Here is a 22371-nt window from a genome sequence, read left to right as displayed (position 1 = left end):
GAGGACGAGCCAAAACCGAGTGCGTTGGAGGAGTGTCGTTGCGGCCCTATGTTCCTCGAGGAATCCAGAGGCATAAGCAAGCACCTATAGGAAACCTGAGTATCTCGAGATGTGCAGAACGTATGCACAGTAACAAAAGTAAGCACCGCCTTTAAGCTTTTGCAGCTTGCATTGCTTGCCGCTTGCGCTATCCTTCTGCAGCTGACCTTAAAGAGAGCTTGCTCACAGGCTAGGTCAAAGTGGGTGAATTGAGTCCCACCATCTCATATGCTATGTTCCTTTCAAGATCTTCTATTTTTGGTTAATTTCTAAGGGTTGGCAACTGGAACAATACCTTTAACTGTAAAATGAGTGAACTCATGTAATAATTACTCAACAAAATTAATATATCAGAAGTAGTTCTGTAAATGCTAATTAGCACTACACGTAATTATTGATATACAAGTGTAGTAGTTCCATGAATGCTTAAAATTACACCTTTAAACATTTACAAAAGTTTAGGTACATGTATGTTTAATATTTCTCTTCTTTAGAGTGGGCAGTAAAAGAACTTTCATCTTGGTTTAGCTTGCCAATTATGTTTATGTATGTAATGTTAGGTTTTTCCAATTTTTGTGTAATGTTACACTGTATCTCTGACAGAGTAGTTATATAGCACACCTTAGGGCGCGACTTTACCGCGCATCCAAAAGGTGTGCTCCCAACCCCAACAAAACCCAACCTAAAAAATCCACCCAAACTCAAACCCAACAAACATAATTCAGTTAAAAGTGTAAAAAATATATAAAAAAAGTAACCTTGGCGCACCAGCTTTTGCGCATGCGTGAAAAATAATATTAAAAAGTTACCTTGGCGCATGCGCATAGCACGCCTTTTGGCGTGAGTCTGTGTGGAAATTTTAATAGCCGTAGGGGAAAGTCTCAATTCCTGATTCAGTCTTTGCGACCACCCTTTTATCGTAACACATTGTAAAGTCTTTTTCCTGATACATGTTTTTTACCTCCTTTGTTTTACTATCTCGGGTTATCATTTGTTCGTTGACTGTTGTTATCCGATTCTTTTGACCTTCGATTATTTGTCTCATTGTCTGCTGGTTAATATATTGACTGTTTTCGTAATTGAGTGTGAAACCTTTTACTTTACATACTGTTTTTCCATTACTTGTACAATAACTGTAAGACTTTGGCCCTGTTCCGCACCACTTTTCAATGTAATGTCCACCAAGCTCATCGGTAAGATCACCGAGGTTATCACCTATTTCGATGGTCGGTCCTTTTTCTTTTTCAATATACCAACAACTGTCAGTATCAAATCCAAGAACATTTTTTCCCAACTTGTCCAACACTGAATAAAGCATCATTCTTGCATGACTGGTTGTGAAAGCCGCAATGAATATGTTTGTATTATTACTGTTATCGACAAAATGGTCTTTCAGGTTGTAGTTCATTTCAACCATATCTTCATTGATAAAATGAATATTCAAATCTTCAATCTTTTCATCTAGTAAAATTTTGTAAAACTCTTGTGGCTCAACAACATATACAGATTTTTTCATGTTGTTTCTTTGCCCAAACTTTCCCCATAAACTATTCAAACACAGTTTGGAGATTGCCCTCATCCCGGGGTTGAATTTTATTTCACCAAGCTCTATCCCTAATTTTGACTTTACAACTTTTCGATACTCATCGACTGATTTGTATGTGCAACCTTTTCCTGTTTTAAGCTCGCTACTTTCCATTTTTATCTTCATAAATTTTTTGACATATCCCTTAAAAAGTTCATTTGATCGGTTTTGAAAATTCCACACCTCAAATATTTTTTGAATCTCATATCCCTTTTCAACAGCAACATTCAATTCGTTTGTACACCAAGTACCAACAAACATTCGTTCTTCGTCCGAATGCGAACATTTTTCCTGTGATTTTAAAACAGCACATTTTTTACAGAGTGGAAATAACAGCTTTTCTGCATTTCCACATGTCATTTTGAGAGGTAAAACAGGGTGATAAAGACCACGCGGAGGTAGCACTTTACATTTTACAAAACCAAACCAATTTAAATCGTACTCATCCGGCAAAAAAAACTTTTCCGGATGGCCAACAGGATAATCCTTGTAGAATTGCACTGTTGGGTAGAGACTGACAAAGTCAACGTATTTTCCTTTTTCACCTTCTTTGAAATCGTATGTCAGTTTTGTTACATTTGTTCGACCTCCAAAAAACGCATCCCTTGGATTTAGAGGTTCAATACATTCTCGATCCCAACCCTTGAAAAATTTCAAAAACTCCTTGTTTTCTTTTAACCCGCATTCGTATTCTTCAACAAGATTCCACCCACAGTCTATTATCCTTTCATTCTTTTCTTTTGTTCTATTCCTGAGAGTCAACATATCCATCTGATTTTTTGTGTTGATTGTATCGCTTGAAAAGCATTTTTCACAACCGTGCCAAAAGCATCCTTGAAATTCATAGACAGTTTTTGTTTCTTTGCAGAATCCATCAACTTTTCCAATGTCTGTCAAATTTTTTTCGCCACCATTGAGAGCATGTTTAATATTTACCCCGTCTCTCTCAGATATCCAGTCTAACCAAGCTATACTTATTTTACTAAATTTTTCTCCTCTTGCGGAATCTTTTACAACACCAATTTGGTTGTGTGGCATATAGTTGCAACGGTAAACAGTCATACAAACTGATGCAATTGTTGTGTATAAAAGAGGATCAATGTTTTCCAACTCAATAAAATCATTCCTAAATTTTAACATACTTCTCCTCAAAATGTCAACATCACTTCTGCAGTACTCTCTCAATTCCTTTTTGAAGTCAAAGACATAGTTTTCATCAACTCGCGCTTGGTGCCATTCAACAAAAGCTTTTCTACCATACGAGCTCATTCTATCAAAACCAAAATGTTTCTTACTAGGGATCGGTCCAACATAGTTTTGGTTGCATTTCTTATTAAAATAATGAGGAAAATACCCCTTTTTCAACTCTGTTAAACCAAACGTTTTTGGAAACGATGCTAAAGGAGCAGCCACAAAGTTTAATGAATCGATAAACCTTCGCCCCGAAACCTCCATACTCATTATCTTTGTTCCGTTATAAATACAATACGGTTTCATCCCATTTTCAATACACCAATTCCTGATAAACTGAGCGTCGTAACCTTTTGCATTGTGAGCAATGAAAGTGAAAACTTCATTATCTTTTTCGAAAACAAATTTACAAAATTCATCAATCGTTTCAAACGTGTTTTTATTACCATGAAAATCTTCACAGTCAACCCAATTGACGACATGGACACCGGTTTCTTGATTTGTTTCAAAATCATAAAAAATGTATTTATCGGTTCTCGTTTTACAAGAATAACACTTTTTTTCCTCAACACACCCAACACAGTTTCCTCCTTTGGAATTTTTTTTCACCATAAAGCATCTATGTTCGTTCATATCACAGTACTGTCTGCAATTACTGCATTTACTGTGTCCGCATATGTGTTTTTCAAGCCCGTCTGTCACAATTCGCCCACATTTGAGGCATTTGCAAACTTTTTCACAAACAATATCCGATTTTGATCCATCCTTGACACTTCTTTCGCGTTTATGCTCCTCAAAACAATTTTTACCAAAGAAACACCTATTACAATCGTTACATTCGATCACTTTTCCGCGGCATTTATTTCCATTTGCAAAGTACTTGAAACACGCAATACATTTTGCAGGGCACTTGTGACAATCACGTTTTTTGTACGGTTTTTTGCACGTGTGACAATAATAAGATTTACACAAAAACCCTGTCATACTCGTTATTACATCAAAATGATTACCGTTTTTGTAAAGGTAAATCATTTGAGAATTATGTTCATTTTCGGTTGAAAACGTTAACTCGTTAAAATATTCAGCATCAACAACATTGATTTGAATTTTGAGATGATTTGCAAATGTCTTAATGTCTTCTAAAGTTGATCCAAACTCATTGATTTCAACCCCCGCTTCTTCATGAAGTTTTTCAGCCATATCCTTTTGCAATTTTCGTGATCTGTTGAATCCGTATTTTAATTGTGTTTGTGTCCATTTTGTTTTGTTAATGTTTGCAACAGCTGTTACAATAGCGCGAGCAAGACAAATGGAATCGTCATTTTTTATTGTAATGACGCTTTTCTTCCTTTTCAGATTTGAATTTGTAACGATTAATCTACCAGCACCTCGAGGAATCTTTGTTGATTGAATTTCAAACTTTACCTCAGACAAAGGTACCTGTTTGTATTCAACGAATCCTGAAAGTTTATTTGTTATTTCAGAATCGAGTTTTCCTTTGATTGTGATTAATTTTGAACTGATAGGTTTATTCCACGACGGGTGACTGATTATCCATCTTATTTTGTCACCGTCTTTCAACCCTCTCTTATTTATGACTTTGTTTGCCATTTCCATCAATATTTTATCTACACTGATTTCGGTTGATTGGTTGGGTTCAACCCTGAATTTATCAAAAAACGTTTTGAACTTTTTATTTGAAATCTCACCAATCTTAACGATCTCATATTGTTTGATTTCAGGTTTCGTATCTTTTTTTTCGATCTCGTTCATAAGTTTTTTGAAAGAGTAAATCTCTTCGTTAACAACGGATTTTGGAGCCTTATTTTTTAACCAAACACCCCAATTTTCCACCTTTTTCTTTCCCCAATTGACTGCGGCATCAATTTTTTCTTTAATTTGCACCGTTTGTGCAGCTTGTGTAGTCTGCTCTCTCGTAAGTTTTTTTATTTATGGAATTGATAAAATTTGCTTTTCTCAAACTTGAATAAATCCGTGAACCAAGATTTTTTGCAAGGTTTTTAAAATTTGTGAATTTCTTTGAATCCATTCTCTTTTATTAAATATAATAAAAAAATTATTTTTTTTAAATTTATTTTTTCATTTTACAAAACGTGAAATGAAAAATTTTTCAAAAACTTTAAGCGAAAGACAATCTGACCTTATTTCCATCCTTGTCATTGAACTCATTTCCACAATTTAAGTAATAATGAACCGAACCGGGATTTTTCTCCAACAGTTTTGAACACCGATATATACTTTCACATCTTGTGGCAACTTGCGTTTTAACATTGGTGATCAAGATCTCTTTTGCATTTTTTGGTTTACATACCAGTTTTTCGTCAATATTTAACGCTTTTGCCAACTCTGTTTTTGATAGCTTCATGTAGTATTTGATTTTTTTCCCAACAGCCATTTTTTGAAGCTCTCGAAGAGTCATATATTTTGTCATTTTTATTATAGTTAACAAAAATATTTTTTAAATTAATTTTTTAAATTTTTTACATCAGATCGTTTATATCCACCCAGGAATTAAATTTTTCTGGGTAACCTCTCCACTTTACCAACGCTTTACCTTTTCGAGCATCTCGTCGAATCACTTTCTCAATACGGTAAACGTCTTGAACAGCCTTCTGCATCTCCTGTTCATAAAAAGAACCGGATATCTCCTCACCACTGAGGTCTTTGAGTCTGTAAGTGATCGGATTTGTGAATTGTATCTTATCGACTGTGAAAACTTCTTCTGACCAATTGGGTGTGTATCCTTTGTCGAAGACAGGACGTTTGTACTTGGAAATTCTAACCTTATCACCGACTCTGTATTTTGGCTTTGTTGAGGTTGGTGCAAAATGGGTATCACCGAAAAGGTTGAAGTAAACGGTTCCTTCATTTTCTTTCCTCGACGCTTCTGCCGGCGTCATTTTTATCGAACGATGTTTGGTGTTGTTGTACCGCTTCAATATTTCGGGTAGTATCTCCAGATACACAGTATTCGCCGATGTCACGCGCGGCCATATTGGGAATTTCCAACATGAAATCGAGGCGATGCGTGTCTGGTGTACTTGTCGGGATTGTAGTGATGGCGGTCGCGATGGCGACCGTTTCTGTTGTGTCTGAGTTTTGGCACAAAAACCTCGACCAAATACCAGTTATCACTGGCTCGTTTATAGAAAAATTTGCACAGGAGAACCTTCCTATAAAGGCCACGTTGTCAAGAGGGTACAAGTTTTATCATGAAGGTTTTATTCATGATGTACAAGGTTTGTGGTTTCTCAATAAAAATGTGTTCGATAAGCAGTTGTGTTTGTGTTTTGATTGTAGTAAGCTTAAGCTTAAGTGGTTTTTCTGTCATTTTTCGTGGAGTCCGGCTTCGTCTAGTTCCATCGATAATTGATAGCCGTGTTTTAGCGTTTTTTCTTTTACATGTCACACGCAGTGAGAAACCCCTCAAGGACAGTTGGTTGTGCCGTGCGTTGCCGTTGTTTTAGAAGCATGAAGAAAAACGAGGAACCACACTTTATCACTGTTGTCCTTTCTAATCAAAACGATGTCGGAATAGACAGTTTCAATTGCAGCTGTGCCGCTGGGAAAGGCTTGTGTCAACATACAATTGGCTTACTGTATGCGTTAAATCATTACCAACTTCTTGGTTTGAAAAGTGTTCCGCCGATTGTTTCGAAAACATCATTGCCTCAGGTATGTGTCAAACAGCTTTTCTTTTCTTTTTTGGGGAAAATAGAATTTTTAAAGTGGAATTAAATTGTGTATGGGTCTGGGAGTGAATTTAACTGGCTTTACATGCATAAACAAAACGGGACACGATTTATGAAAGCTGATGAAAAGCCACTCGTGAACGTAAAAGTTAATTTACGATCGTGAATTTAACTGGCTTTATATTTACGTGCGTACGTATACGTATAAAATAAAACGAGTCGAGAGGCAATGCGTGTATGAGAAGCCACACGTGGGTAAACGTAAAAATTGAACTTTGTTTAATTCGTAAAATTTATGCGGAAGTGTTAAAAATTACTAATTTTTGATTTAGGTAAAGAACTGACACGTGGTGAATAAAGTTTAAGTTTTACGAGCCTACAATTGTGTTTACAAACGATTGATTTTATTTCTTAGACATGGCATATTCCAAAAAGAGTTGATGGAATCAAACCAAGGCCAATGTCCGAAGTGACAATTGAGAAGCCCCCATGTAAGCCCCCTACAGTCGATACCGGTATAAAGAAAAAACAAAAAATATCCGGTGTTGCCCCAAAGGTGTACACGCCCTTCAAACAGCCCCTTGCAGACTTGGATGTGCCTCGAGATTTGAAACCCCTGATTAAGGACACAACTCCTGAACCAGGGTTTTTAAGAATATGGCCAGACAGTGACGAGGATACCCCGCTAGTAGACAGCAGGTTTGGGATGGTCCCCAGAGGCTGTGTGTTGTCGTACCAGCAACCACTCTCTGCTTCTGACAACTCTCGTGTGAGTCATTCTGGGATGACTGAAGCACCAAATTTCAACTTCCCGCACTTGACATATCCACCCATAGTTCTGGATGAACAACAACAACTCCACTTCGATAGCCTTCGGGTTACCGAAGAACAGTCCCAGGACTATGAGCGTCAAACAAGGGAGCAGTCTTTCAGTAAAGACTGGTACAGATTAAGAAACTACCGTCTGACTGCGTCAAATTTCAAAAATGTGTGTTCTAGGAGAAAAAACTTTGAAACCCTTGCTGATCGATTGCTGAGAGGATCAAAAATCCAGACCGCTGCTATGAAATATGGAATAGAACACGAGGACGAGGTGGCCCAATTTTACGCCGAACATTTCAATCGCGATGTTTTCAAAGTTGGTTTTGTGATCAATCCCAGTGTGCCCCATCTCGGTTGCAGTCCAGATAGGAGGGTGTACGACCCTTCTGAAAGTTCTCCCTGGGGTCTCTTTGAAATCAAGTGCTCTATGAAAGACGAGCGGAAAGATGTGCCATACCTCCAACAAGATCTAACAACAGGAGAATACTCTCTTAAGAAAAGCCACCTATATTACTATCAAGTGATTGGCTGCTTGGGGATTTCTGGTAGTGGGTGGTCAGAGTTCTTTGTGCAATGCCAAAAAGAATACCATTATGAACGAATCTACAAAGATGACAACTTATTTTCAAACATCTGTGACAATTTACATCAATTTTATTTCAATTATTTTCTACCAGCATCAGTAGCCTCAGGAAATTAATTAAGATTGAATTCAGGGGCGTAGTTAGGGGATGGTCCTAAAATACCCCTCCCCCCTCACCCACTGGCCATCATGAAGTACCGTAGTAGTGTCCAAGATGTTGCCATTTGGGCAGTAGAGTGGAGAATTCTGGACATAATGTTTGAAATTTTCCAATGATGGGTGGGGGCATGACCAACATTGCACCTAGACAGCAGCCAGCACCCTTCCCTCTCTCAATCAAAAATCCTGTCTACGCCCCTAGAATTACTATGTAAAAATTATTCTTCAAAGGTGCTAGGTATCTGGCTTGAACATTCAGTCTCCACCGAAATTTTTGGTCACTGAACAGTATTCTATGTTCAGTTGACAACATTGGAAAAATCAATGTTTCACTTTAAACCGTTTTGTTACCGTACACACATTTGCTTACTTCCCGGGGAAAAGGTTTTTGGTAGTCCTTCCCCCGGTTTCTTCTGGTGCAGGCATACTTTGCATACATTCTTATGGAGTATTATTTCTTGTAAATAGACATTTAGTTATAATATTCTTGTAAATAGCGCTTTAGTGTTAATAGTTTCAATGTGTTTTTGTCGCATGAAATAAGCCCGTTGATCATGATAAGGGCGTATGTTAATAATTGTTTTATGTCATGTTATTTTTGGCGGTGGACCACTGTGTTGACTGTGCAGTCATTGTTGTTTATTTTATTTTATTACCCATTTAGCATGCAGGGGTATCATGGGGTCACCATCCCCACTCATTGTTGCTCATTGTTGTTGTTGAGCTTCAAATCGATGTGGTTCCCTGAACCCCCTCCCCTTATTATAAGTACTATTAAATATTATTTTACTATTACATACATTACATTATATTACTTCACATCACATCATATCACATGATATTATATATTATAAGCTGAATTGTGTTTTTAGTCTAGGCTATAATTGTTACCCTAACAAGGGTGGCTTAGGGGTTGCTGGCACTTGCCAAAGGTGCCACCCCAGACTCTGGTGGGCAGATGCGTCCATATTCCCGCAGTAGGCTGAAGCATAAGCTTGCCCTACCCCAGTGCCCATTACCCTCAATTAAATTTTAACATATATTTATACTAAAAATCAGTAGTTATGAGTGGAACCTAAAGATTTATTTAAGACTCTGGTTAGGGCGGGAACGTCCAACTTCCCGTAGTAGGGAGCATTAAGCTTTGCCTACCCCATGCCCTCACAAGCTAGTATTCAATATTAATTATGATTTTTCATAAAATAGTGGCCCCTGAAAATTAGTTATGAGACATGCCACTGTCCACAATTGATTGACACTTCCAGCCATGCTGAGAGGAATGATGCCATCAAAGAAATGAAATTCTTTGACACGCCGTATGGCTCGCTCGACATGCACTCTCAAATTGTGGATGCGCTTGCTCTTTGTCAGATCTTCCTTTGTAAACTGACCCTTGCTGCTAAGGAATGCAGGTATTGCTAACTCACACCCAATGGGGGTTAGGAGGTCCTTGATTGTGAATCCCTTATCAGCAAGAATCTGATCACCAGGTTCAAGTAATACCAAAAGGCCAGACTGCTTCACAAGTTCCTTATCGGAGATCGATCCAGCAAACAGTCCACTCACATGAATTACCTCGCCAGAGGGGGAGATGACAACATTCCCTTTGTATGTGGTGTGGCTCTTGTAAGAAGAGTAGAATTCAGTGTTCAGCATTAAACTGGAAGGTGCTTCTGTTTTAATCTCTGATGCGTCGATGATCCCGCGACATCTTGGATAGAGCTTTTTGAAGCACTCAGGCATGTGTTTTTGAATTTTTTTTCTTGAAGGCCAAATTGGCATAGTGCCAAACACAAAATATAAAAAATTTGACCATGAAATAAAAACACGACTGACTGTTGCAACTGAAATGCCAAATTTGTCTGCAAGGTCCTGGTTAAATGATCCCAGTCGCAATTTATGTAAAAATAAATAGAATTGGTGAAACAAGCTTAACTTGCAGTTCTTCATCGCATCCCTAAGTTGATCCACTTCCTCAACCCCCTTATGTTTTAAACGCTGCATTTGGGACCATGAGAACATTTTTTCAGCAGTTGGTTGAATAACATAAAATGTGGCACTTAGAACATCATATGAGGGGAATCCTGTGTAAAATTTTGTTATTTCATCTGGTTTGGACTGGAGGTCCACAAAAGAATGCACTGCCTGTAAATGATTTAGCTTTGTTTCCAGCTCATGGATTCTGTTTTGAGCAGCTAAGAGCATGTCCTCAGTAGATGGTGTCTGGACTTGATCTTCACTGGTAATATAGTCATGGTTGTTAATAGTTGGTGTGCAGGTTTCTGGAACTTCACTTTCCTGTTCACAAACATTTTCTACAACTGAATAAAAATAATTCGGGCGTTAATAAGATCCACACATACTTTTTTATACCTTTAATTATTATAATAACACAAACAACAATTTGCATGAAATTGTGCTCTTAGCAACATTATTATGTACAACTTTTTAATTATAAGCCAGAATTAAACAAAAGAACAAAAAGGCTATAGATTGTATAATAGAATACCTTCCAGACGCAGTCACTTATTCATTTACATGTTATTGCATCTTATTGACTCAGACATGTAATTAGCGACCGAGTAGTCTAAAATCTAATATTTTATCTGTGTATTTTCCGATCGATTCGCAGATGAGAATATTTTAACCTCAAAAAATAGCTGCTCGCTAGGCCGCTCCGGATTAGCTCTTGTAGTACTGGTACACAATTACAAGGCAGAAACAAACGACTATCCACTAATTAAACGACAGTCTAATTTGAAAACGAAAACAATCAAAACAACGACCTCCGGGCCGCGCCGATGAATCGAGCCAACTTTTATCAAATTATGTTTACATTTTACGCAATACAGTTTCTCGGAATTGCCTTTCTTTGTCGGAATTTACCTTTTTTTATATACCTATATTATAAAGTGAATTCCGGACTACAAAAATTGTAAAATAGAAAATGTGTTTAGTACGAAAACAAGCAAATACCTGTGTGCGGCAAATTCGTTCGCTGAATCCTGCTTGTTGTTCTGCATGTCGGCCTTTTCTTAGGTGATTTGGTCCATTTAAATATACAAGGAACTGCTCCCTGGGCAACCACAGTTTTCCTTGTTAATGTTTTTTTTTAAGTCTTGTGGCTGGAAGTGCTCGGAGCACACCTTTGTGCTGTCTGATATCTGAAACAACAAGTTGTTGTTGTACTTAAGCTTACTACTGTAAATAGTCAGCCGCACGAAAATGACAAATGTGACAACGACGTTTAATTTACAACTTGTAAACATCAAGCAAGTCAAAACGTTTGTAAATTCAAACTGGCAATAATGTATGTAATCATGATAAAAATAACATTTTGCACTTTTTATCCTCCCAACGGCACATGCAGCTTAACAGCCGCGGTCGGCCGCCGGCGGGAAAAAGTGGACAAGCTTGTGCATGATGTGAAATAATGCGAACAAAAAACATCGGCTCACCTTGAAGAATTTGCCCACATCTCGGCGAATTTTTATGACCCAATCTTTCTTGGCCTTTTTAATTGCTGGAAACCTATGAAAAGTTATCCCTTGTCTTCGTGACTCGGCGGACCTTTTGTTGTGACACAAAGGTACGCAACATCTGTCTTTGTTCGGCATGTTGCGACGAGGAGTTGCGGTGGCAACAGTTGCTGTAAACAACAGCACGCATCGCCTCGATTTCATGCTAAGATGGCCGTCGCGTGACATCGGCGAATTGCCTTGAGCAGTGAATTCCTTCCACATTCTATTTTTAATGGTTCGGTTCCAACGCTCCACCACTGACGATTTCTCTTCATTTTCTGTTGAATACAGTTCAATCTCATGTTTTCTTAGCAAGTCTTTCAGATGTCTGTTGTAAAACTCTGAACCTTTGTCAGTCCACACAAACTCCGGTTTTCTACCTTTTTTAAAGATGTTTTGAAATGCTTTGGTTACGGTCTCACCTTTTTTATCCTTCAATGGTACAATCCAACCGTATTTGCTAAAGACATCGATTATCATGAGAAGATATTTATAACCTTTATTCCATCTGCTGAACTGCTGCATCTCAACAAGGTCAGCAGCCCATATCTCATCGATGTGATTCACAATGACGCGCCGTCGGGTGAATTTTCTTTTTATGGGTCTATGCAGTTCATCTGCTAATTTTTCTTGCCACCCAATGTCTTTACCCGACGGCTTTTGACGTTTTTTGGAACGCCGAGACCAAGTTTTTGCTTTGTGTTAATCATATTTCGAGCCATCCAGTGACCCCATTGTCTCTCATTATAAGGAACAGAGTCCAGCGCTTTGACCATTTTCCTATCGGCTTCATTCTTGCATTTTTTATCATCTTTGCAAACTGAATAATCAACGTCATGTTGCATCGCTATCGCATCGGTCTTACCCGTTGGTTTGTCGTATATCTCGAGTATTTCACCTGTTTTTGGATCCCATCTTACCTGATTTTCTAAATCATTGTAAGGACCTGTAAACTTGTGTCCCGGAAGAGTCCAACCCCCTTTTGGTTTTGGTAGTTTTCCGATGGCTTTGTGAATATCAATTGAACCGCCGGAGATTGATCTGCCCTTCATTCCTTTTTCATATTCACCCCAATTTGGAGGATGCCAACCAATGTTTTTATAACTTGAACAAGCTGGTGTATTGTGAAATTTACTTCCTATTTTTACCATGCTATCACAAGGATAATCTTTGTATTTTTCTAATGTTTTTTTGCCAGCCTTTCCTGTCCAAAATTGACTTGACAAAACACCGGTGTCCGTGCTGAACGCTCTTTTTGCGATTTCTCCGGATTTGTATTCATCGGAAACATGTTGCGTTGAAGGAATGATTTTACCAACAACATCCATCGACTTTGATGCAGCTTTTCCTGGAGTTCCAAATTGTTCCAATATTGTATCCAATACACCGGAACCCAACTGGTCTAAATCTTTTCTATTGGTTTTGTATTTTTTATTAGGTCGAATCTTTGTTGACAATTGATCAAACGCTTCTGAACCCGCTTTTTGAACCAGCGGTGCAGCTTTTTCCAATGCATAATCGATTGCCTTTTTTTGAAGTTTTGGGTTTCTCAAAGCTTCACTTCCATAATAACGCCCCATCTCAACAGCTTTTTTTCCAAGCCAAGGAATGCCATGTTGAATTAACATGTCAGCACCGGTTGATGCCACACTGTCAAGAATGCCCGCCCCTTGAGACTCACGCTGAAGAGACGGGCCGATTAGTTTCCCTGTTCCTTTACAAATTTAGTTTTTGTGATTCCACATTCTGCACATGTGCAAAAAAACATGAGTCTACCATTTTTAGCACGCTTGTAACCTGAAGGTTCAACACATTCAGTTTGTTTTCTCTGTTTTACGCAATAAGATTTCATTTACAATTAGACTAGATTATTTTTTCAAAATATTTTTCAATGAATTTTTCATTTTTCGAAGTATCGTTTACGTCGAATACTTGTAAAAGATCAAAATACGATTTACCTTTATTCATCTCATTCAAAAAATACAAGCAAAAGTATCCACAAGTTGTTGTCAACAATCCTTGAATCTGTTCGTTTTGATGAATAAGAGTAAGATTTTTTTTCTTTGCATGATTTACAATCTCCTGAAAAGGAGGTAATCCAAAACTATCAAAATAATTGATTACACCATTTTTTACATACGTTGCAACCCAATGACTTCCACTCATATATGACGGTTCGAGGTTGTAAATGAATAAAGCCATTTTGTGATTGTGTGGAACAGTTTGGTCTCTTGACAAAACACCACCTGTATCGATCGGTATTTTCAAACGGTGGCACCATTTTTCCAAATCGTGGTTACTCATCGGAATGTTTTTTTCAAACTTTAAAATATTGCCCCCAACAATGGTATTTGATTGAATGGACTGTTTTTTCCTAAAAGTAAACCGTCCCCAGTCTTTTTTTTCGTCTTTTTTTTTCCGGCGCCGATTGTTCCGGGAACTTGTTCCCATGTTCCAAAAAATGGGGGTGGTGGTTGATATGCACCCAGTCTCGGAGCCGCTCCACCATCCTGTTTGGCTGTGGGAGCCTTACCCATTCTAGGACCTCCTGAACCCGTCATCTTTTTGAAAGCTTCAAGAGCCAATGGAATTCCAATTGATGCTAAAAGTGAACCAAGAAAACCCCCCGTTTGTTTTTTTGTTGGTTTGATGTGTACTCCTGAACCTGTTTGCAGGGCATTTATAATATCCATTTTTTGTTTATCACTCAATAGATGTTTGTTTGCGATGAGTTGTTGTATTTTGGAATTTGGAATCAAAAAACCACCCGTCTGACCTCCTCCACCGGATATCTTTTTAACAAGTTGAGATGCTCCTTCTGAAACAACATCTGAAAGAGCTGACATTCCTAAAGTTTTTGCCAATTCGGGGCCAAAGGTTTTACCGAGTGTTAAAATAGAACTCAAAAGTGATCCACCAACTTGTTTTCTAATGTTTGTTTTTGCAAGTTTGATATCCATTCCCTTGTTTAGTTTTCGATTCTTTTCCAACCTGTTTACAGTTGTTTTAGGTACTAAAAGAGTGTCACTCCCAGATAGAGAGTCATTTTTCAAACGTAATGTAATCGTTTCCTTTTCATGATAGGCTTTACTCAAAGTTTTTTTCTGATTTTCAGAAAGCGAAATGTTAATCTCATACAATTGAGTCATCGTTATTTTATTTGAATCAAATAAAATAAAAATTTTTTGAGATTTTTTGACTCAAACAATCATGATTTGATTTCCAACTTTATCAACAATAACCTCACTTTCATGAAAAACAATGGCATGAACTTTTACATCGGCCGTCGGAGCGGTATTCAATGTGTAGTTTAAAATCAGTTGTTTTGGGTCTTCAGCCACACCCTCTTCTTGATAAGTCAAATCGAAATAGATAAGACCGTAAAGAGATTCAAAATTATGTGGATTCAACTGCGTTCCAGTGTTAAAATCATCACTTCTGTAAGCATAATTCATCAAATATTCAAAAATGTCATTTTTCGATTCGGCGTTAAACCCCAATTCGGGATAAAATGCGTTATCTCCATAAGTCAATCGACATGTTGCAAAAGAGCTGTTAGAATCAGCAGAATTCAACTTGAATGTGTCAAATATATACGGAGTTCTCTCCGATTCCTCATTGTTTGGAGGATTCGACCTCTGAAAATAAATGAATACATGCTTTACATTTTTCAAGGATGTATTGATTCGAAACTCGTTTTGAACTGCTCTCGTTCTTGCACTCTGGTTGTACAAATCTTTCATATAAGTCCATTTTGTCGGTTTGAGAAAATCTTCAATGAATTCCTTGTATGCACTAGCTTTTGGAATCATTCTTGGTAGAAAAAGATGGAATTTGGTTACTACTACCCGACCATCGTCAGCAGCTGCTGCTTTGTGAATCAATTCAGCATCATTATTTAGTGTAATTTCAAATGTCATATCAGACATTGGAGGCAGCATTTTGTCTTGCAACTCCTCAAAAAAACTATACCTGTTCAACGGAATGGATTTATTTATTTTCTTGGCACCACCGCTTCCATCATTGTTTGTAGCTTGAGTTAAAATTCGTCTTGCTTCAAAACCTGTATTTGTATTTGCTGTTGAACCATTTGTATCAAGATACCAAAAACCCTTTGCAGCAACCGATTTACTATAATCAGCGCTGTACTCAAGTAAATTTTTCAAGTTGACAACTTTGTGAACATTGTCACTATCATACAAAATTTTTCCTTCAGATTTAACAACCAAATGTTTGATCAAAGAATGAGCTCCATTGATCATTGTGATTCGGTCAGCAGCTGCATAACCGGCTCCATCAGCTTTTTTCTGCAATTCCAAAGTAACCTCGAAACGTCCTTTGTAAAAATCATAAAAAGCAGACCTGTTTTTGATTGAAAACTTGTATCCGGTTTTATTTTGGGAACTGTTGTTTCCAGGTAACACGATGGGATCGTCAAGGGAAAACTTGACCATTTCGTATCTTTGAAGTTTATCTCGTGTTCTAAACATCTTTTTTATTTATCTCTCAGAAACTTTTTATTTTTTTTTATTTTTTCTCTTTTTCATCCCACTTCCGGAAATAAGTCTGTTCAAAATTAAATTGTAATCTTCTTCTTCTTTTTTTGGAGCTTTTACTACCTTTGGTTTTCCTAAATTTTTTAAGTCTTTTATAAAAAGATGGCCCGATTTTTCGGCAACTTTTTTATTTATTTTATCTTCTGCAAATTGAACTGCTTTTTTCCCGATTTTATCACCGGCACTTTCTATTCCAGACTTTAAGGCTTTTTTAGCAAGAGGTTTCAAAACAGCCTTGGTTGCGGTGCTAAACAATTTTTTCATTGGGTTAAAAATATTGTCCACAATCAAACCGGATCCCTTGTGGACATGAATAAATCTTCCCAGTTTTGGGTGAAAAGTTTTTTTATAATGATAACTTTGCATTTTATTATTAAAAGATTTTTTATATTTTTTCTCGCAAAATCAGAGAAAAAGCAGTGTCGGCGTTATTCAAATCAATTATCCGCCTTTTTCCATCGGTAATGTAAACTCTAATTGTGTTGATAACACTTTTATTTACTGGATTAAATTGAACTCTTCTGGGTTCTTTGGTAAAAGCATATGATGGATTCAAATCATTTGTACCAAATGTGTATAAAATATCCGTTTCATCGCCATCAACAAGACTGTCTGAAATCAAATCACAATGTATGTTTAAAATTTCCGTGTCTTGGCTTAGATTTGGAGTGTAGTCGCCAATATTTTCAGTGCTGGTTAAAACTCGTTTTTTAAATCCAATCAGATCATTAAAATCTGACACTCTGAGATCAATTTGATAGTTTGTTGCAAGCGTGATTACTACTTTATATGTGGTGTTGTCAAATTCCAGAGTGATCGGATATGAGGGGTTGCTGGCAGTTCCTGTTTTTGTTTTTTCCTTGATGTAATCATTAAAATCAACGTAGTTCCATGTGCCTGGAGTAAAAACAATTTCTTTCCAAGTACTTCCACCATCCGAAGAGTATTTTATTTTTTGGTTTTTTAAACCTGCTGTAATATTGAACCACGTGAAAGACATGGAAATAATTCGATCCAAACCCATTTCATATTGTTTGTTTGGATTTAATTGAATCGCTTTGTTATATTCGATTGTGAAATCGCTGGGTTTGTTTTGTCCTTGATTTTTGACGCTGTGAGAAGATAAAACCAATTGTCTTTGCATATTTTATTACTCTAAATGAAAAAAGTTTTTGTAAATTTTGTTGTACTGAGATTTGTTTATCAAAGAATTTTTAAATAAAATATCAAGAATGGAAACACCAGCGTTTCTGAGTTGTATGCTATTATTACCAGCACCAATTGATCCAGTGATCAACTCTAATTTTTTAAAGGCTTCGTTTGGGTTTAGAAAAAAGACACCTCCACCTCGCTTTGTTTTTGGACCAGATCCTTTGATACTTTTCAACTTGGTTTTATTATAGTTAATGTAGTCGGTAAGAACTTTTCTGGTGTCATCAATCACTTTTCTTCCAAACTGAGCTTCAGCTTGACTAATCATACCTTTGTTCAACTGCTTTGTGATATGTGTTTTGTAGCCTGGAAGTTGCTGTCTTTTTTTGGTCGCCTCTTCGATTTTCTTTGATAAATAAGTATGTCTAGTTTTTGCTGTCATATCAACCCTGTTGAGTTGTGCTTCAATATCATCATAATTGGCTATACCAAGTTCGTCCAAAGTCTCATTTATTCTGTCTTCATCAAAAATGGAATAATCCGGAACTTCATCTTCTTCGTATTCTGGAGGGTCTTCAAGTTCTGGCATAGACCATTGGTCCCCAGCGGAGCTGTACTCAGGATCGATCGACATTTTCTTTTTTCCTGTTTCCAAATCTTTGAGAACGTCATCGTAAGAGGGTGGTTTTGGAACAATTTGTTTTGTACTTTGCGGTTGAACTCCCTCATCAAACAAATCTTCAAGATTGTAATCTGGAACTTCATCTTCGATATTTATTCCATAATCTGGGGGAAAAACTCCTGGTGCTTTTTTTCTGACAATCCTTTTTATAGGTTGAGGTTTAGCCAATTCCTTCAAACCGGATGTTATGGGCCTGAAAAGTCTTTCTGCTTCAGCTTCTCCCATTGTATCTGCAATCTTTTTTTGTTTGATAGCTTTCCTAATTGCGTTGATATTTTGGCCTGCTTTTGTTTTTTCATCGGCAAGTTTTTTCCAATTTTGCAAACTCATTTTATCTTTACTCAACAAAATTTTTCAAAAATGTAAAATTAAATATGAAAAAGGGTCGTATTGCGAGTCGTATTGCGAGTCGTATCAAAAACAAACCGCAATCGAAAAATATTTTGTTTGGTATTAGTAAATGGAAATACCAAACTACGACATAAAAGAAGATAATGGTGATTTCACCAAGTTGTATCCTTACATGCCGGACAGATGTTTTAGAATGTTGATTTGCGCTCCAAGTGGGAGTGGAAAAGCCAATCTTTTACTTCACATGATAATGAAGCCGCTTTTGTATTTTGACAAGATTTATTTGTATGCAAAAAACTTGCAACAAGCCAAATATCAACATTTGTTAAAGATTTTTGAACCTTTTTCAAAAAAATATGGTTATGATATCATTGAAGCTAGCAACGATGAGATAATTCCATTGTCAGAAATGAACGACGAAAATCAAAAGTTGGTAATTTTCGACGATTACTTGAACACTGGGACAGTCAATGACAGGGAAATACGAAACTATTTTACAAACTCTCGAAACAAAAACTGCAGCTGCATTTATCTGTCTCAGTCTTTTTACAACACAGACAAAACAATCAGATTAAACTCGTCTCATTATTGCATTTTCGATTTTCCAAACATTAGGGAAAAAAATTCAATATGCAAGGATTTAGGCATAGACAAAGAAAAATACATCTCAGCAACGCAAGAACCCTTTACTTTTTTATACGCTGACAAGCCTCGAAAATTCACTGCAAAAAATTTTACTGAAATAATCTAATCATTAAATAAAATGAGTTTTTACAATGGTGTTTTAAATTTCAACGACTCTTCTTCAGGAAAAGGAGAGAGAGGTGAGAGGGGTTTTCCAGGTGTTGGTTTCAAATTGGATCAAAATGGGAATTACGATATGGAAAGTAAAAGACTCGTAAATGTAAAAAATGGCGCAAACCCAAACGATGTTGCCACAAAAGGTCAAATTCAGGTTTTGGATAATACACCAGGTAATGTCCAAAATAATAAAGCTGTAATTTATAGTGGAACTGGTAGTGTTCATACCAACAGTGTCTATCTGCAGGACATACCAGACGGCGCTGGTAGCTTCAATAGTGTTAGATTAATGACTGAACATCAGTCTTATGACAATATTCACCTTCATGTACCGGATTTGCAAAACTTTGATGGTTATGGTGGCCGTAAAAAAAGCGAAATTATGGTAACATCGACTGAACAACATATTACCGGGCGGAAAACATTTTTTGATCTTAATGTGGTAAAACCCAATAATAACGATCAAGCGGCGAATAAAAAATATGTCGATGATGAGATTAAAAAAATACCATCACCCAATCTGTCTGCGTATGTAAAAAAAGATGGCAGTGTTACAATGACCGGTGATTTGGATATGGGAAATCAACAGATTACCAACCTTGGGTATAATATTCAAAATTCATCTGATGTTGTCAATTTAGGTTTTTGTGATACAAAATATTTACAAAAAGTATCCAACAGTGACCTCAATATGGACAATCATAGAATAAAAGATATGGCTCAACCTGTTGATAATAATGATGCTGTCAATAAATACTACGTTGAACATAACTTTCTCAACAGGTTGACACCCAATGCTCTTGGTGGTGATTTAGATATGAGAGGTCATAAAATAACGATTCTTGGAAATCCTTCCGATCCCAATGATGCTTCCACTAAAGCATATGTTGATACAAAAATAGCTAAAATACAATCTGGTGGAAGTGATTTGAGTGCATATTTGAAAAAAGATGGAAGTATCCCAATGACAGGCAACCTCGATATGAATGACAAACAGATTAAATCCATCGCCAAACCGACTGATGATAATGACGCTACTACCAAAAAATATTTTGAGGACAGATTGGAGCAGAGTCATCTTGTCAGCAGTCATAAAACAAATGAATTCAAATATCTTATAGATAGTGACGAGAGCAGTTCGGAGTACAATATCATGGTGAATGGTATTGTTGATTTCAATGAATCTCCACATCAAAATAGAAAGGCTTATAGCATAGATTTGACAAAGGATGCAGGCACAAATAATTATCGATCAAGGATAGGTTTCAATCTTTATTCTCTCGCTATAGGAACATACACTATCGTGTTTGAATTCTACCCACCGGAAATGACCAATATTCAATTATCATGTACTGCATCTTCTGCGTATATCCACAAATCAACACAGCGTGATTTCACTGATTATAGCAAGCTATTGGTTCAATTTAATAACAACAGCAAACAAACTCCAGATTACATCTATTTGACGATGCACGGAACAGCTACAGCGACACCGGTGCAGTGCCATCTGGTTGTTTACGGTGTAAAAGATTGGTCGGATAGTGTGTATCCAGATATTTACGATGGGTTGGATAATGTTATGTTCAAATACGAAAATGGAGACATGAAAATGCAGACTGAACTAGACATGAATAACAAAAGAATAGTGCATCTTTCCGACCCGATCGATGATGGAGACGCTGTCAATAAGTTAAGTTTGGATTCCGTGTCATATTTCACAAAACATCACGCATACAGAAGTATATTTCCTGAATTCTATGATTTATTAGAAACATCACGCTTTGGTCTCGTCAGGGGTGTTACGGGTGTTGTGATAAACAAAATAGAGCCCAATCTTATCCTTCAGACGGATCGTTTCATCAACGACTATGACGTCAACAATGGTTTGAAATTAAGTACAAATACACATATTCTTACATCAAAAACATTCAATCAGACAAACAGTTTCACGTTTTTCATGTCTTTCAAACATGATGAGACCAAAACCTGCAGAATCTCTTGGTCCCACACATCACCAATTCCACAAAAGTTGTACCCAAGATATGAAATAACAGCTGATCAATTCAGGACAGATTTTGGGAGAGTCAAAGGTTTGAAACAACCGATTCAATCAGTCAGTTTCACAAACGATTTCAAAAATAAACAGTTGTGCATTTGGATATGTTATGATGCCACCAAACGTCTGTACAAGATGGCGCTAAGCAATTATAATGCTCACATCAATCAAACATTAAGCCGACCGATTAATTTTCAAAGTAGCCAATTTGAAATCGACTATGACGGCTTCGTCAATAAAATCGGTTTGGTTGATAAGTTTATTGACGTCGACAGTTTAGACTTTCACAGGATTTTGCTTGAGGAAAAAAGAAATGGATCTTATCTTGAGTGAATAATAAAGATGGTAAAAACAAAAAAATCGGTCATCAATTTCAACCACATATCTGAAGAGTTGACCGAATCGCAGATTGTCAAACTGAAATCGTATTACAGAACGTACCACAAAAAGATGTGGATGTACAAGGCTGCTTACAAACGATTGAAAGCGTGGCAGTTGGCAGGTAATATCTCAAGCATAGTATTTGCCACAGGCGGTCTGGCCAGCTCGATAGCGACTTCAGGCGCCAGTTTGATTGCCATCGCGTCTGCGAGTGTGCTTATTCAAGCGTATATGAAACACAAGGACGTTGATATCAGACTGCACCAAGTTCAATATGCTTTTCACACGTATGGCCATCTGTTGATTCAGATAAAAGACATTCTCAGATCTGGTCAATTCAACGAGTCAGAACTGTTGTCAAAACTTCAACAAAATGACGATTTTATTCTCGACAATTCGCCGATTGTTGACAAGTTTGAGAAAAAATACGATATGATCTTTGCGTGAAAGCGTCATAATGAGATTCAAGTTGCATGTGACACAGATGTGCAAACAATAGACCGTTCACGTGGAAAACAAAAGATTACATTCCACACTTCCCTAACAATATCAAGTGCTAAAGGTAAACACAAAATCTATTTTCAACTTGGTCGGTTGTTAGGGAAGTGTGGAATGTAATGACGTCACGTTGTAATAAAAGTTGAGTGCTCCACTCAATTACGAAAACAGTCAATATATTAACCAGCAGACAATGAGACAAATAATCGAAGGTCAAAAGAATCGGATAACAACAGTCAACGAACAAATGATAACCCGAGATAGTAAAACAAAGGAGGTAA

At 37.0% G+C, this 22371-nt stretch overlaps 3 protein-coding genes across 3 annotated transcripts in view; 2 read left to right on the top strand and 1 right to left on the bottom strand.

Moving 5' to 3' along the window:
• The window catches only part of LOC146482810 (mitochondrial inner membrane protein Mpv17-like), a 30043-nt gene that overhangs the window by 3985 nt on the left and 3687 nt on the right, over positions 1-22371 (top strand). The gene's annotated exons all lie outside the window — the stretch shown is intronic.
• LOC146482812 (uncharacterized) lies at positions 5812-8051 on the top strand. The gene is made up of 3 exons (XM_085106720.1): positions 5812-6075; positions 6252-6511; positions 6944-8051. Exons 1-3 carry the CDS (start codon positions 5814-5816, stop codon positions 8048-8050), a joined length of 1629 nt encoding a protein of 542 aa, XP_084962846.1. The 5' UTR covers positions 5812-5813; the 3' UTR covers position 8051.
• LOC146482811 (uncharacterized) lies at positions 8108-11803 on the bottom strand. Its single transcript, XM_085106719.1, has 3 exons — positions 11551-11803; positions 11069-11126; positions 8108-10413 (listed from the first exon to the last, which is right to left on the bottom strand). The coding sequence occupies exons 1-3, from the start codon at positions 11797-11799 to the stop codon at positions 9278-9280; spliced, it is 1443 nt and encodes a 480-aa protein (XP_084962845.1). The 5' UTR covers positions 11800-11803; the 3' UTR covers positions 8108-9277.

Source organism: Pavona decussata, unplaced genomic scaffold, assembly GCF_977016875.1.
Source record: "Pavona decussata unplaced genomic scaffold, jaPavDecu1.1 SCAFFOLD_43, whole genome shotgun sequence".
NCBI lineage: Eukaryota > Metazoa > Cnidaria > Anthozoa > Scleractinia > Agariciidae > Pavona > Pavona decussata.
The sequence above is the reverse complement of the archived record's forward strand: the minus strand, read 5'-3'. Positions and strand labels throughout refer to the sequence as shown.

Bases quoted from the DNA above. Each gene is read 5' to 3' on its own strand.
- LOC146482812 (XM_085106720.1), top strand. From the start codon at position 5,814: ATGTCACGCGCGGCCATATTGGGAATTTCCAACATGAAATCGAGGCGA. The intron at 6,076-6,251 runs GTTTGTGGTTTC...TGTCACACGCAG, and splicing joins TTTTATTCATGATGTACAAG to TGAGAAACCCCTCAAGGACA. The intron at 6,512-6,943 runs GTATGTGTCAAA...TTTATTTCTTAG, and splicing joins CGAAAACATCATTGCCTCAG to ACATGGCATATTCCAAAAAG.
- LOC146482811 (XM_085106719.1), bottom strand. From the start codon at position 11,799: ATGTCACGCGACGGCCATCTTAGCATGAAATCGAGGCGATGCGTGCTG. The intron at 11,127-11,550 runs GTGAGCCGATGT...AAATCACCTAAG, and splicing joins ATGTGGGCAAATTCTTCAAG to AAAAGGCCGACATGCAGAAC. The intron at 10,414-11,068 runs GTATTTGCTTGT...ATTTTTATTCAG, and splicing joins AACGAATTTGCCGCACACAG to TTGTAGAAAATGTTTGTGAA.